The sequence below is a fragment of the Chiroxiphia lanceolata genome, chromosome 6, assembly GCF_009829145.1.
Source record: "Chiroxiphia lanceolata isolate bChiLan1 chromosome 6, bChiLan1.pri, whole genome shotgun sequence".
In the NCBI taxonomy this organism is placed as follows: Eukaryota; Metazoa; Chordata; class Aves; order Passeriformes; family Pipridae; genus Chiroxiphia; species Chiroxiphia lanceolata.
In genome coordinates this window covers 11,947,274-11,962,208 of record NC_045642.1, presented here as the reverse complement: position 1 = coordinate 11,962,208, position 14,935 = coordinate 11,947,274, and the positions used below count along the sequence as shown (strand labels likewise).

Below are 14,935 nucleotides of genomic sequence, written 5' to 3'. Positions count from 1 at the left end.
TTGCACTGAAGGATCAATCCCTTTTACCCTCTATTTAATCTCTCTTTACTGACAGCACTGAATGCTCCTGCACAGGGCACGTGTTCAACAATACATGGCCTGCCTACCACCACTTAACATCCTGCTGTGAGCCCATGTACTGCAGCAGCTTCTTACCTACAATGTCTTCATAGGCATTCTCTTCTAAAGTGCTCTTGGATCCAAATTTATGCTGGCTCTCAGTCCCATTTTCAGTCGGGGAGGGAGGGTACAGGGATTGCAGACTTGAGGCATCCTCGAACTCAAAGGATTTTCTGAAGTTTAAAACAATAGGTAATCAGTAACTAGAATGCAAAATTATTCAAACATTTAGATGAGCGTTTGCTAAGAAATATATATAAAATGAACTACAACAACAAAAAGAAAAAACACATATCATGTTTTAAGAAATAACTTTTAGAGGATCTTAAGTCCTGTGCTCACAGCAGTCTCTAGTATAGCCACCTGTGACACTTTTATGAGATTGAAGTATTGTTATCCCCATTATGCAGACAGTGAGAAAACACCAAGAAAGTATGTGATATTTTTGAAAGTTTACGAAGTTAGTAGCACAGTCCTGAGATTAGAAATTGCTTTGCTCTTGCCAAGGTCCCCAGAAGCATGTGGCCCTCTCTCCTCTAGAAAGACATATCTCTGGAAAGTGTTCCTCCACTGGTTGTTCTGGGAAATGCAGCCCCTAGTTTGACACCACTCACATCTTGAACCTTCAGATGTGTTCCTGCACAGAGGTCAGTGTGCAGATGCCAGAGGCAGACTCGTGTGGAAGTCACCCATTTCTCTTGCACACCCTGTGTCAAGCACTATCAGCAAAGGGCAAAGCATTGAGGAAATTAGTGCTCTCTAGGGTGGATGAGCAATCTGGGCTGATGGTTCAAGGCCTGAAGGTTTGGCCTTTCTGGCAGGAAGGTGAGGGCTGGCTGGGTCAGATGAACCATATGATTTGTCTCTCCCTGGGTACTTGAAGGAGGGGCAATTCACCACCTCCCACCTACTGCCCCAATGCCACAGAGCAGTTCTAGAGGAAGAAGAGCATGAGTTCTTCCCACTTTCCAGTTTACATAGCATTTGTTCCCTCAGGCAATGTCTATACTGAAGCTGGGAGATCCTTGAATCACAGTGCCAGCTATACAGGGGCTGGCATTCATCAAACTGATTTACTGCTGAGGATGAAACAGTAATAAAAACAGGCTCAGTTCAGAGCATAAATCCCGTGGTGCTGTAAGGCTTGCAGAGATTGTGCTTATGACCATACTTCACTCACTGAGACCTAAACTAGATTAACAATAAATCATCCTGCCATCAACCCCTGTTCTTCTTCCCAGCTGGAGTTACAGCATACCCATACGGCAGTGAGAGTCTCATGGGACATACTTTGGTCTGTGAATTGGCTCAAGTATCCCTATAGGTAACACAGTGACTAATATGCAGACAAGGCATTTGACAAGAGCACTTCCTATTTGTCTGCTGGAGCAGACTCACAGGTCTGGATCAGGCTTAGAAGCCTCCTCTCTCTCCTTTCCCTAATCTTCAGAATATCCAGGTCCAAATTACACACATCAGGATCACAGTGGAAACAATCCGTGCATTCCAGATCCAGACACCTACTCTTCCACACCTAGTCACAGCTATAAAGGAAGCTTACACACTGAAGACATACCTGTGTATCAAAGGAGACTTTCTAAATTAGTTAAATATCCAACTCCTATAGATTCCAAGGCAACACTATGATGTGGTGACACTGTATAGGATCACAGGAATGGTTTTGTGGACTGACACTAAGCTGTGGTCCATGTGTCCCAAACCTATCCTGTGACACTCCTCTCCTGCACTGTGTGCGTGCCAGAGGATCTGGAACTGCTAGGGAACATCCAGTTCACATCAGCTTGAAATGTTAAAGCTACTGTAGGCACCAGATTCTCTGAATACAGACTGTCCCCATGCCAGGAGGCAAACAAAAGAGATCTTCCTCCATTTTACTAGAATGACAAATAAAATCAATGGTTTCAATCAAGATATTAGAAGAATAAATACCCACAGTCCACTCTCATGACATTCCAGTGAGTGCAAACCACGTGTGTGTTCAATCTGAAACACAGAGCTACAAGCTGTAGACACAATGAATTATATCTGTTCTCAAAAAGAGAACAGTTTAGATATCGAGATTTCAGTAATTACTGTTAACTAAATACTGTCATTCTTAGATGAATTGTATGGTCTTAAGTTCTTTGTAAATCCTGGAGTTCTCCTTTCTGTAACTAAATGAAGGACAGTAGCAAAGACAATATAGTTAAGATTTTATAAAGGATTTCTACCCAGCCTTGAACACAGCCAGCAGACCTGAGATTTTTGGGATTGATTTAAACTTATTTAGATCATGATTAATCAGAGTTGAGTCCAGAGAAATCACTAAACTAGTGTAGAGTAAAGCTGTTACAAATGAACGTACATCTACCCTGTAAAATGTCAAACTGATTTGCAAGAATCATCAGGTTCGCATGATAACATCGTAAATCCTACAACTTGTACCATTTAAATTGATAAACAATGCTTTTCTTTTGGGTTTGTATCTCCTAACCCTACCCAGGCCTGAAGCTCCTTTTCTGAACTGTGCTGTTGTCTAACTCTGTTACAACAGAAGGCTGAACCTGCAGAACAGTAGGTACCTCTTCTTGAAAGAAGCTTCAAAACTTCATCTCAAAGATCATTGTGATAAAATACTGTGGTTCTTAGATGATTGCCCCTTAATTTACCAATAAAGGCTATCAGTTATACCAGAACATCTAAAAACTATTGTTTATCTTCTGTACATTGCAAATGCTGTGCTGAACAAAATGAGGCAAGCTTTGCTTCACAAATTCTTGTTAAAAACTAGATTTACTTCCTCTGAAATCATTGCCAGAACTCAAAGATAAGCACTGCTAATCAGAGCTTGACTTTCCACATCCCCCTCTCCCCGCCTTTCTCAGAAAAACAAGTCGTCTCTGCAGAGCTGTTCAATCCATTTCAAAAGCAGGAGTGTCTGAAAAGGAAAGGGCAGAATTCAAAGGTTCCCCTTTTCCTCCCTCGGCATACTTCAGGTCAGGTTGTGCTGATATAAACCTTTAATTAATTGAGCCAACATCAAGCACCAGATACTGAACTGATAGAGTGCATCTGAGAAGCTATTTAGCAGTTACTTGCAAATCTAAATATCAAGGGGGAGTGTGCATCACACACATGCATCGATATGTGAACTTGTTAAAAATTATGTACTTTGAATGCTTAGCAATGACTGTGCCTACAATTTTCTAAGCAGTGAGCAGCATGAGTTTTATCACATCTAAAACTCAAGACGAATCATGTAATTAAAACAAGCCAAGCTCCACAGATTGCTGGAGAAATAGCCATACGCTCTGCCCATCAGTAACTCAGGAAGGGCATAAGGGTCTTTTGGTGCCATAACAGTTTTCTCAGCATTAATCCTCTACAGCTGTTGATGGTAACTTAGGATAACATTCCTAAGCACTGAAATAAATAAAATCACCAGCATTGCATAAAACTGACACAACCACTGTAGTAATGAGCTTTGGAAATAGAAAACCTCTGCAGGTGTGTTTTGCAGTGAACAGGAAGAAAAGACTATGATGGATCAGCTAAGGTCCCACTACAAGAAAATAATGAAATCATGGTCCATTAAAAAATCACAATTAAGGGCATTTGTGCCAAAATGAACTAGATAACCTTTAGCACACGTGACCTAGGGCCTTTTTTAGAGATCAAGGAATGCAAGTTGTAGAACTCCAAAACTGTAGGCATGTAAAGGTATTGTACCAATGCATCCCATCAGTGCAATCCAGCAGAAAAAAACACTAGTCTTGCACACAACTCCTAGTTTTTCTTATGTCAAAAGTGCTGCATTAGGAGGGGAATTTACAATATTGTTACTGCAAAAACACAGCACATTTATTTATTAATTTATTTGGAGAACTGAGCACAAGACATTTCCTTGACTGTTACCTATTCTGCGATTTTCTGTGAAAGCGCGACTCTTTCTTCTGCCTTCTGGTCACGGGAGGTGCAGGAGTGGACGGGAGGGGAGGAGGAGCAGAAGGTGTAGGAGATGGAGGTAGGCCATTGCTTGGTTTGGTTTTGTGGGTTTTGTCTGCTTCATATTCAAAGGTGCGTTTGGGCTTGGGGACAGGATTGACGGCGGCGCTGTTGGCCGGGCTTTCGAGGAGCAGTTTAGGGCCGGCTGAGTTCGCAGTAACTCCCTGTTTTGTTTTACTGCTTTTCTCAGCCTCAGGGGGTGTTTCTGGTTCACTCCCCAAAATAACACTCCCTCCTTTGCTATCACTTAGGGTTTCACTCAGTCCCTCCACGGTCTTTTTCTTCCCTTTGTCAACACTGTAGCAGCTACTTGGTAACTGGGGGAGGCCTCTGCCCGACTGTTCCTTCAGAGCCTGCTCAATCTTCTGTATTCTGTTGAGCACAGCAGAGGACTCTTTCCTCCCGTGGCCCTTAAGGAAAGTGGCAGCAGGAGGCTCACTCCTGCTTGGTCTCTTTTCAAACCTATGGCAGGAATCCCTGTCCAGCAGTTCCTCCTCCTCTGTTTCTGGGTAAGAACACTCAGAAAATGTTCGGCTCATCCTTCTGAGCCCTTTGAAATCAAATGTCTTGTCACTGCAGGGAGAGGTCAGCACACTGGGGCAGCTTTCACTGCCTGACCTCTCCCCAGTATCCCTCTTGTCCACACACACACTCATCCTGGGGGACAGCTCCCGGCGGCATTCCCATTCTGTGATCTTCTGCCTGATGTCCAGCGCCTGGGAGCGGACGCTCACCCTGCTGACGGAGAAGGTCCTCAAGTTGGTGGCAGTGCCCAAGGACAGAGTGCTCCGGGCAAGTGGATGGCTCCCTATTGCTTCCCCATCTTGAGCCTCATTTGAACTCTCCTTTTGGTCAGCCTTGGACACGGACAGCCTTTTATCCAAAGCACCCACGCTGATGGCTTTGAGGGGGTGGCTCAAGGAGTCTGTGTCCGATGGGCTTGTGGAGGTGCCTTGCGGCGTAGATGTGCGGCTGTTCCAGTCCTTGAGGCACTGTCTGGAGCTGGAGACTTTGGTGAGCTGAGTAGAGCGGGAAGAGTCCTCACTATCACTGAGGGGGTAGGCAGGGCTTCTTCGGGGGGATAAAAGAGGTGGCGGAGTGGCTGACTGACACCTAGAAGCAGAAAGAAATAAAAAATCAAGTCCCTGGGGGAACTAGAGTTGGTTGCCAGATTTCTCCTGGCTGCAGGTCTTCACACTGCAAGACTATCCCAAAGGGCCACTAAGACACCAATGACCATTCAGCCACAGAGTCAAGGGCTGAGATTCTCAGATTCTCACAGCAAACTACTGCCTTGAAGGCATCTACCACCTCCAGCTGAGTAGCTCCCTGACTTCCCAGATTAAGGAGTCCCTCTTGCCCTACTGAAACAAAACTGGGAAAGACTGACCAACCAGGAGCATAGTTTACTCACTGGTTGACGTGAGCAAACCAATTTGAAAATATGTCAGTTTTTAATTCATAATATCTGAAGCAAAGTTGCATCATGGTGTCAGACACTGCAGTACTTGATCCTCAGCATTTCAAATCCCTGATATATATAATAAACTAAATAAAACAGCAAAAGACCTGGTTTGTCTTTGATCTGACGCTGTGGCCAACAAATCAAATTCTCCTTATCAAACAGAAGTAATTTCTTATCAAATTAATATTACAGAGACTGAGAAAACATATTAATCTGCCCACACTATCTGTTGAAAAATACGAACTATATAGAAAGATCTCAGTGTTACCCTGGAAAAAACCCTTGGAACAAATTCTTGCCATGGTTTGCAAAATCAGCTATTGTTGCTGGGGTTTAGTACATTGTTGCAAAGATTTTTAAGAACAAAAAGACAAAAGGAAATTAAACAAAACATTAATCAGTTGGCTCGTCAGAGATGAGCCCGCAGTAAGAAAATTAAGCCAAAACTGTGTCAAAAAAGGGGGTTTGCTGCATTGCCAAAATCCATACATAAAAACATAGCAGAAATAATCACAACTCCTTTAACATTTTGCCCTAGCAACCTTTCTGTTCCAAACAGCACAGAAAGAAAAAGAAAGACCCATAAATAATATCTTGCATATGCAATTAAGTTTATGTTCCGTGGAGACTGTGGACAACAAGCTGGTTTTTTATAAACTGTCTTGTACACACAGGATCCAAATCGAAAAGCTGTTTGACCAAAAGAAATCATAGAAACAAATGTCTCCACTATAGCAAAGGGACAAGAGATTCAGAAGATCCCTGCTGCTATATTGTTTTCTTCTCAACAGCCAGCCAATACCTACAGGCAGAGGTGCCAAGTTCTGTGCTTTAATCCAAAAATCCAGAGCACTGGGGTGATTTCTGAAAAATTTACTTTGACACAGGAGATATTTTCTTCTCTTTCAAACACAACCCCAAACCAAATTATTAGATTTCATCCCAGTTTCTCACAGTGGATACTTCACAAACAAAGCTCAGAAGCATCACAAAAGAAAAAAGTTCTGGGCAAGTCTATTTGAAAGAGAAGCTACACCACTTGATGACTTCTGTTTCTTCATTGTTTTGAAAAATAAACATGCCCATAGGAGAAGAGAGATCTCAAGTCACAGACAATGGCAAATACTCCTACAACAACTGCTTAAAGCTTCCTCATTTCAGGAAAGAAAGCAAGCATGTCAGAATACGCTCTTTTCATCCTGGAAGTTAAATTTCCTGCTCCCCTATACAGCTGCAGGCAGGTGTCTTAAGAGATCTCAGAAGATCAAAAGTAGGTGACAGATGATGAGTGGTTTTGGCTGGCTGTTGCAGCACAGAGTTTGTAGTGGATTACCTGGAATTACCTTGGCCGACATACCTTTATAGTGCCTGAAGGTGAAACCTAAATCGGCCTTCGCCAACTTGGTGGGGCACCCTGAATCTTCATTATTTCTGTCTGTCTCATCTCAGTCTCTTCATTTTAACACCACAAAACCAAACTTTTATATTATTCTTAACACTCCTTTAGCTTAGATCGTGTTCTCCCGTTCTTTTATGTCACGCAGGCCTGGCCCAGAGCTGCACTCACAGTTCTCTCAAGGAAACAGGCATCACCCAGTGGAAGTGGATTTTACATCTAAAGGCTACAGCCTCCACTGCAGCCTTAGGAGCCATATGTTGTCTAAATCTGCTGCCAGGATTCAGCTAGGGGATAGGGACAGAAGAGGCCATGCAAAATGCTTTAGTAACTTATTTATTAGAGTCTAATCTGTATTGACAATAGCAAGAATAAAATACAAAATTACAGGAGTAAAGTCAGTAAAATGGGATAGCAGACATGCTGACAAACACAGAATCATAGAATCCTCTCTCTGACTCATTGTATAGAAAACACCATCGGCATAGTCTTTTATCTCATTACAATCTAAGAAATATCTTCTCAGTTGTTTCCACTGTCAGGAAAAGGTTTGGTGACTCATCAGGAGAGGAGGAAAAGGGGAAAATCGTGATTTGCATAACCTGCAGAAGTTGCAAAACATTTCTTCTGAAGAGATATGAGCCATGCTTTTAAACCCCAAGTCCCCAGTAAGGTAACTGCAACTAAGGCTTGATCGTGAAACCCCCAAATTCAGTTACAAAACTCCCACTCAGTTCCACTGGGCAAGGCTGGGGCTGCAGAGTCACAGGCCTTCTGGGGGTGTATGCTGTCAAGTACTTGAGATACCACAGTTAAGAAAGAGATTCTGTTTTACATGGCATAACACTGTAAATTCAAGTAATCCAGAGAGAACCTACAGGACTAATTCAGCAACAAAGACGAACAAAGCTTTTTCCCAGTGGTTTCAGCATGCATTCTCTAAAGGACACTGTCAAGTAACAGCATTAAAGAAAAAAAGAAGTCCAAAAGCTGATCAGTGGATAATAAAATGGTTCTTCCCCAAGAGACCTACTTCCATTAGAAGAATATTCTCTTGAAGGGACGATAGTTTCACAGACTTTAAAAACAATATTACCGGACTGGAGATGAATAATTAATTAACTTGCAAACTTTCATACAAAGATTAAAGCAAAATGTTTTTATTGATATTTTCTACATACACAATGATACAGTGCAGCACTTACAAAGCAGATCATTACATAAACTTTCCAAATATTGTGTATAAACAGCACAAATAAAGATTATGGAATCAATTTTGGCTTTCTTAACAAGTTCACTGGACAACACTTTCATTCTTGGCAATGATATTTTTTTGAGAACATCAGCATTTCACAAAAGACACTTATAAGTTGCTCTGATTCCCTGCCTAAGGGCACTCATCCAACATGCAGCCTTAGGTGCACAGCTCTCAAACCACTGGCAGGTCAGCTTTGCATTGCAGTCTCAAAGACAATCACCTGCCAAGCAGCCCACAGCGTCCTCTAAACAGGTCACAGACCCTGAAACTACCTTCCTGCTGGGACTTGTTGCTGCACAGTGAGGAGAGCAGACAGAATCCAAGATGTGATTTCCAGCTCTCTAGACCACGCTCAGCTTTGCTGACGTGACTTGTTCCCTGAGAAATCAGCACAATTACAGTAAGAGAAAACTGATAATATCAGTCATGCTCTGTAGGATTTTGAACTGTAGACACAACTGATCTTTGTGTTCTGGTTCAGTCTCTTCTCTCCAGGTTCCCTTTTTCCCACCCAAACATAGAAAAAACTTTTAATTTACAAAACCTATAATTCTCCAGGCCTGCTCCCAAATAAAGATATGATTTTCATGGACCAATGTATGTATTCATATTGTTTTCTCTAATAAAGGCTATTATCAAGAGGCATCTCTTTTTACCAGTTGCCATAAACACATGTTGATAACAGTGGAGCTGTATCCCAGCTGAACCAAGAGAGCAGAAGCACTTGCTTTGAGATAATTTGCAACCTACTCATCACAAAACAAAAGGTGAAAAAAATTAATTCCTGCCCTCTTTGTGAGGACCCTGGCAAGGCTGACTTGTACTAAAAATCTATGGGGGCAGAGAAGGGTTGGTTCTTGGTGCCATAAATGCCTGAGTCCTCACTCTATATCTGACCCAAAAGTCAGAAAGTCTCCAATTTTGGACAAGACACCATCTTCCCATTGCAAAATGTGGGTGTGTAGAAGAAGGAGAATTTAATTCCTGGGAGCCACTCTGAAAATGGGCAATACAAAATCATTAGCAAGAGCAGGGGGCCTGGCCTTTTGGTCCAGTTGAGCAGAAGCACAACTCCTTCCTGCTTCCATTGCCAAACATCAGCTCCAGAAAAGAGAAGAAATGAGTGCAGACAATTCTCACAACTAGATGACACGTTTCAAAATCAGGAGACAGCCAGAATGATGGGTGAAGAGCTGATTTTATACATCTTCTAGAAATCAGAGTACAGGTGGATAATAAGAATATGCATTTACTGAGGAGTTTTGCATTCATTATCAACATACTTTTTATACACTAATAATAATCTTAAGTTGCATTTCAGACCAGGCTTAAAGGTGACTGGTGGGTTGTTAAATGACTTGCCTTGAAAGAGTTACAGGACTCCTAACTCCCACTACCCTGCTCTGACCTCTGAGCTAAGCAGCTGAGACTCTGCAGTGCTGTTTTATCTTTCCTGAAGTGTCAGGAGTGACCCTTACAGATCCTGTGGAAAGACAAGTTGGAAGAAACTGCTCAGCAATCTTTCAGTTTCGCAAATCCCTTCAGTTCTGCTTAAACCAACATGTACAGAATAACAACACAGTTTTTGGCTCTCTAATCCAGGGAATTTCCCACTTCAACATGCTCATGCGTGGGAGCCCATTTCCTGAAAAAAGAGCAAGGAACGCGCTGACAAAAAGGTAGTGGGTCTTTCCAGGCTCCTGTTGATGAGATCCCATCACTTCACAGTGACACTGAAGTGTGGTGAGCTCACACAAAGACACACAGCACTTGTTTTATTCCTCGGGACTTTCTCCCTGCTTTGCTAGGAAAAATAATGCTTTCTTAGTATTTTATTTAGGGTTTTGTTATCCCTGGTTCTTCTCAGGGCATTGTGCCACTTCATCAGGACAACCTAACCTGTTTCAGGGTAATGATAACGTCAGAATGAGCTGTGACTATAGGCATGTTAGTTTGGGTATTAGTAGATTTGGCCTGCCACACAAGAGAGACCTCTTGTTGCTCTAACCAAAATTTAACAAGATCTGAAACAAAAGCAACAGAAATTTCTCCTTGTAAGAGCAGTAAAACTCACGTTTAATACAGACACTGAAGCTGCCCTGATTTCAGGTAACTGAGAATGCAACTTCAAAATTCTCTGGAAATTTGTAAGAGAGAATTCTAACAAATGTTCAGCTACCAACTCTCAAATTATTTCATACAACACTACAAATTAGTAATATTTTATAATTAATGACAATCTTCATTTCTTTAAGTAAAGAGCCTCTCTCAAGCAAAAGATTACACAATAATGATCATTTGAAGCACTAATTCAGATATTTATTGCTAACACTCTATTGGAAAGAATGGTAAAGCGCAATCCTTTCTGGCATCTTGTTAGTCTTTTTGGCTTCTGAGCAAACAAGATGTTTGTGTTCAGACTTCAGGATGAAAAACTGAAATTGTCTTTGTAACTGAATGTTGAAAAACCCCTGAATCCTGTGGATTTTATTGTGAGTCAGGTGAGCTTATTTATGTCCAGATCTTCAATTAGTGTACACCTCCAAATAGTTGAAGGGCAAGTGAAATATGAAACTTGGAGAACAAGATATAACTTACTGGATTCTTGGATTTCCAAAAGGGTATTTTCTCCCATGCAAGCCTAACTTCTCACCACATTAAAAAGCCGTACTTGCATTTTTGTACTCAAATTAAAAATGGATCATATTCTTCCAGACTTCTACCCATAATTCAGAAGGCCAAAACAAAAATGAGGATGGACATTTTTTGAACCAAGCAAGATCATGTCCACCCAAAAGCAGAGCTTTGTGCTGTCAGGCTGCAAGAGAGTGGTTGGTCAGCCCAGAAACATCCCTTGAGTAAGGAGCAGCTCCTACTTCATGCCAGCCACTGTGAGTACAAATACTGGAATCTATCCTTCCCAGAGCAAGGCAAAGTGAGAGGGAAGCACACACTGCTCACCTTGTCAGCTGCAAGCAAGTGCACCATATGTATTTTGATGCACTGCTGCTGAGAACAGATGTAATGGTTCACTGTAGTATCCATTTTTATCAAACTCCCACTTGATTTGACATAATAGGCAGAGGAGATCAACAGAAACTCAAACCAGAACCAGTGTTTACATCCCATCACTTCTGTGATCTGGACAAAAGAAGCACTTTTGCAAAGGTTCAGTACCAGCAGCTCCTTGTAACTAGTACATTTTCACACCATCCTAAGGGCACTGCTGCCAGGAAATCACCCAGCAAACAAACAGAGAAGCCTCTTCTGCCTCTGTCAGAGATGCTTGGAAAAGCTCCCACTAAGAATCAATAGTTTTGCACAAACAAAAACTGAACATACTACTGCAGGACAGCAATCTCCCAGCGATGCCTCTTCAGGTGCAAAAAAGGCAGAGTAACTCAAAACAGACCAAAAAACCTTCAAGCACTTGACTGAAGCAATAATGAAGGACACTTCTCAAAAAATTCCCTCTTCCTCTCTCTATACAAGAACTAGGAATAAATTTCCTCTATGCTTTCCTCCAAAGAACTAGGAGAAGTCCACTTTTTTGCTCTCAAACACTAGCAATCAGTGGTTTGGTTGCACTTCGAGGTGAGTTATGGAACAAACCACTGGACAGAGCAGCAAAGATTCAGCATTATTTGCTCGTGACAATGTGCCATTTCCTTTCATTTCCTCACCCCTAGCTACATTCTCACCAGAGGGGACAGACAGGCAATGACTGCTGCAAATCTGTAAAGCAAAGGGACCCCCTGCACTTCTGATTTTAAAACCACTTTCATTTGACAGTAAGCCTTTCTATTACAGTATATTCTGTGCTCTCACAGCACATAGCATTTTAATTCTCTACATAACTCAAGTAGATAATTACAGATTATATCTAATTATCTTAAACCTAAGTGAGAGCTTATGGTGAGTAAAGGAGATGAACTTTTCACACTGAAGTGATGGGAACACAGTAAGAAGGTGGTTTTTGAGCTGATTCAACTTGGGAATGAAGTAAGCAGTACTTGTCATATCTTGCCTCTGACTTGGGAAGGAAAGTGATATAAGTGGTAACAGAACAAGCCCTCTTCCACCAGACCCTTCATGATTTTTGAGCTCTCACCAGGAGTATGGCTCAAAATCCCCAAAAATCTGCATTCCAGATAACCTCCTCCCATTATTGTTGACTTTGGGATTGCGACAAAAACAAGACAGGAACTTTCTAAACTGAAAAGGGGATTTGCATTATAAGACTGTTTGAAATAGGCTCACTCTCATGAACATGTGTAGTGATGGAAAAGTCCCAGCACTTAGAGAATGAGGCAATAAAATCAAAGTGGACAACAAATCAGAGAATGTTTAAAGATAGAACAAAAATAGAAACACCAATTATTTTTCTGTTTGTACTTCTGAATTTTTTCCCCTCAAGGGATTTTGATACTTTCCATTTAAACAAAAAACGAAACCATATCAGAGCTAGTTTCAAAATTATAGGACACCAGGACTGTGAAATAAAAAAAAAAAAGATCAAGTTCTGTGTGTGGTTTTTAAAAGCTCCAGTTTCTGTGCTCCAAGGTAGTACCGAGTTAGTGACAACAATTGTGGGACATATTTGTGGGGGTGCTGTGATGAATTCCTGCCTTTAACACCCCTCTAGGGCTCTGGGTCTTTGCAGGGAGTTCATGAAGAGAAGTACACACAATCACAGCTGACTGCAGCTAAACTCTGCTTTTATGGCTCAGAAGCAATAGGAATGCAGGAATCATTCTGCCAAAGTAAATTATGTGAAGTGGCAACTGTGCTCTACAACTGTACAAAAAAAGGGCAAAGAAATCAACGCTGATGAGTCAGATCCTAAATACTTGAATTAGACTGGATCTGTAAAGCAAAGACAGCAAGACAAATCTGACAATGACAAATGACTGTAAAATAAAATGTGATCAATCAGCGTGCTCTAGGTACGTGCCTTTGCCAAGAAGTTTCTAAGTTTCTAGACTGAGAGGGCTAGATTCCCTGCCACCCTAGATTTATGGCAATCTTCTGCTCTGTTACAAGGCAAGCACAGGATGGTTTTTAAACCATTTCTAAATCACATTAAAACCTTTTTCACCCTCGCTGTCCAGACACAAATGAATACCCAAGGCAAAGATCAATGAGCCTGTGCTGTACCTTCCATTACAGTGATAAGAAGCTGACTGTAAAAAAAAAAAACAAAAAGCAAGAACTGAGGTGTCAGAGTAAGACATTCTCTCTTTTCCACCAAAGTACAGTGCCCAGGTTTATAGGACCATCTCTCATTTTCTCCCTAAAAAACATGATTCAAAGTTGAAAAATGGATTCCTCTCTTACAGTTAGCCTTTTCCCATAACTTATAGATATTTTCACTGTTATAGCTCCACTGTTTTTATTATGTTCTGGAATCAGCTCAGCATGTTTTAGTCTCACCTGATTTCTTAAGGCCTTGGGAGTTCCATTGGAGAGGGAGTGGCAACACAGCAAGTGATGGCATTTTCTTAAACCAAGCAGAATGCACAAACCCTTATTTGTCTATTTAAGAACTGCCAGTCCTTGAAACTTGTTCTTTAACAGCATGTCTAAACATGCTGACTGTTCAAAACCCTGGTGCACATAGAAACTCTCAGCTTTGCTTCTTTAAAGCATAGGTGATTTTTCAACATGCTTGTTTATCTGTCCTGGAATATCAGAGCAATAAATTCTGTGGAATTAATTCTGCCAAAGCTTTCCAACTTTTCTGTGTTTACATGCACACAATTTGGGAAGGGTTAAAAATTACTTTTGTGAACTGTGATGCTTAGTTTTTAAGATATCTGAGGGCATTCTGCATTTGGCAACCTCCAAGTCTGGAATTCTGGTTTGGAAAAGTTGTTGTAAAATAGGTTCGTCCCTTTTCTGCTCTGACAAGTCAGAAAACCTTACAAGGTCACTGTATGCTTTACTGAAATACTCTATACCCAGAAAGAAAATAACTGAACTGGAAGTAAAAAAGTCCCAAGTCCTGGCTGCACACTAATACAGGATACAGCCAAGTCTGCTTTCCCTGCTTCACATATAAATCAACCTCTAGGTCACGTAAAACTTCATCAAATAGACCCAAGAATAAATACATAATAGGAACAGAAAAATAATAGGAATTCAGGACTCCATCCCATCCTTAACAAACCTTTTTAATCTCATCCACTCAGAGAAGTTGCTTTGAGAATAAAGTTTTTCGTTTGCCATTTTCCTTCCCCTCAGCTTAGCTCTGGTCCCCAATGTGCTGCAGAGGTCCACTGAGGTCTTTCTGTACAGATTTCTTTTTGCCAGTTTTCTGGTTTTGTAAAGTAGTTTATTTAACACAGTGAGAAATCATCCTAGAAGTGCAGGTTATAAAGCTGAAAGCAATTGTTCATCTACCTCCTATGAAAAAGGCATTCTTAATTTCTGTCATCATTTCAACTACCACTGTCACAATTCAGGAAGTGTGAGGCCTGAGACATCTGGAGAAAATACAGTATGTCACACAGGATAACAGCAAAGTGATTGAAAAGATCTGAGAATGTCTGTGCTGCTCCTGGAGTTACTGCACCGCATAGGAAATAAAATCAAAAGCAAAACAAAATAAAATAAATTTTAAAATCCCAGCAGAATAGAAGCTTCTACATTATCTCTGCGAATCCAGAACAACCCCAACATCAGCCCTGTT

General features: G+C 41.3%; 1 protein-coding gene across 7 annotated transcripts in view; it reads right to left on the bottom strand.

Moving 5' to 3' along the window:
• Positions 1–14,935, bottom strand: part of DENND2B (DENN domain containing 2B) — a 171,747-nt gene that overhangs the window by 65,218 nt on the left and 91,594 nt on the right. For 4 of the 7 annotated variants that reach the window (XM_032690116.1, XM_032690117.1, XM_032690115.1 and 1 more), the window contains 2 exons: positions 4,036–5,238; positions 157–293 (listed from right to left, as the gene is read on the bottom strand). In XM_032690116.1, the coding sequence (XP_032546007.1) occupies positions 157–293; positions 4,036–5,238 (1,340 nt within the window). The remainder of the gene's footprint in view (positions 1–156; positions 294–4,035; positions 5,239–14,935) is intronic. The other 3 variants (XM_032690120.1, XM_032690119.1, XM_032690118.1) reach the window with 1 other exon arrangement.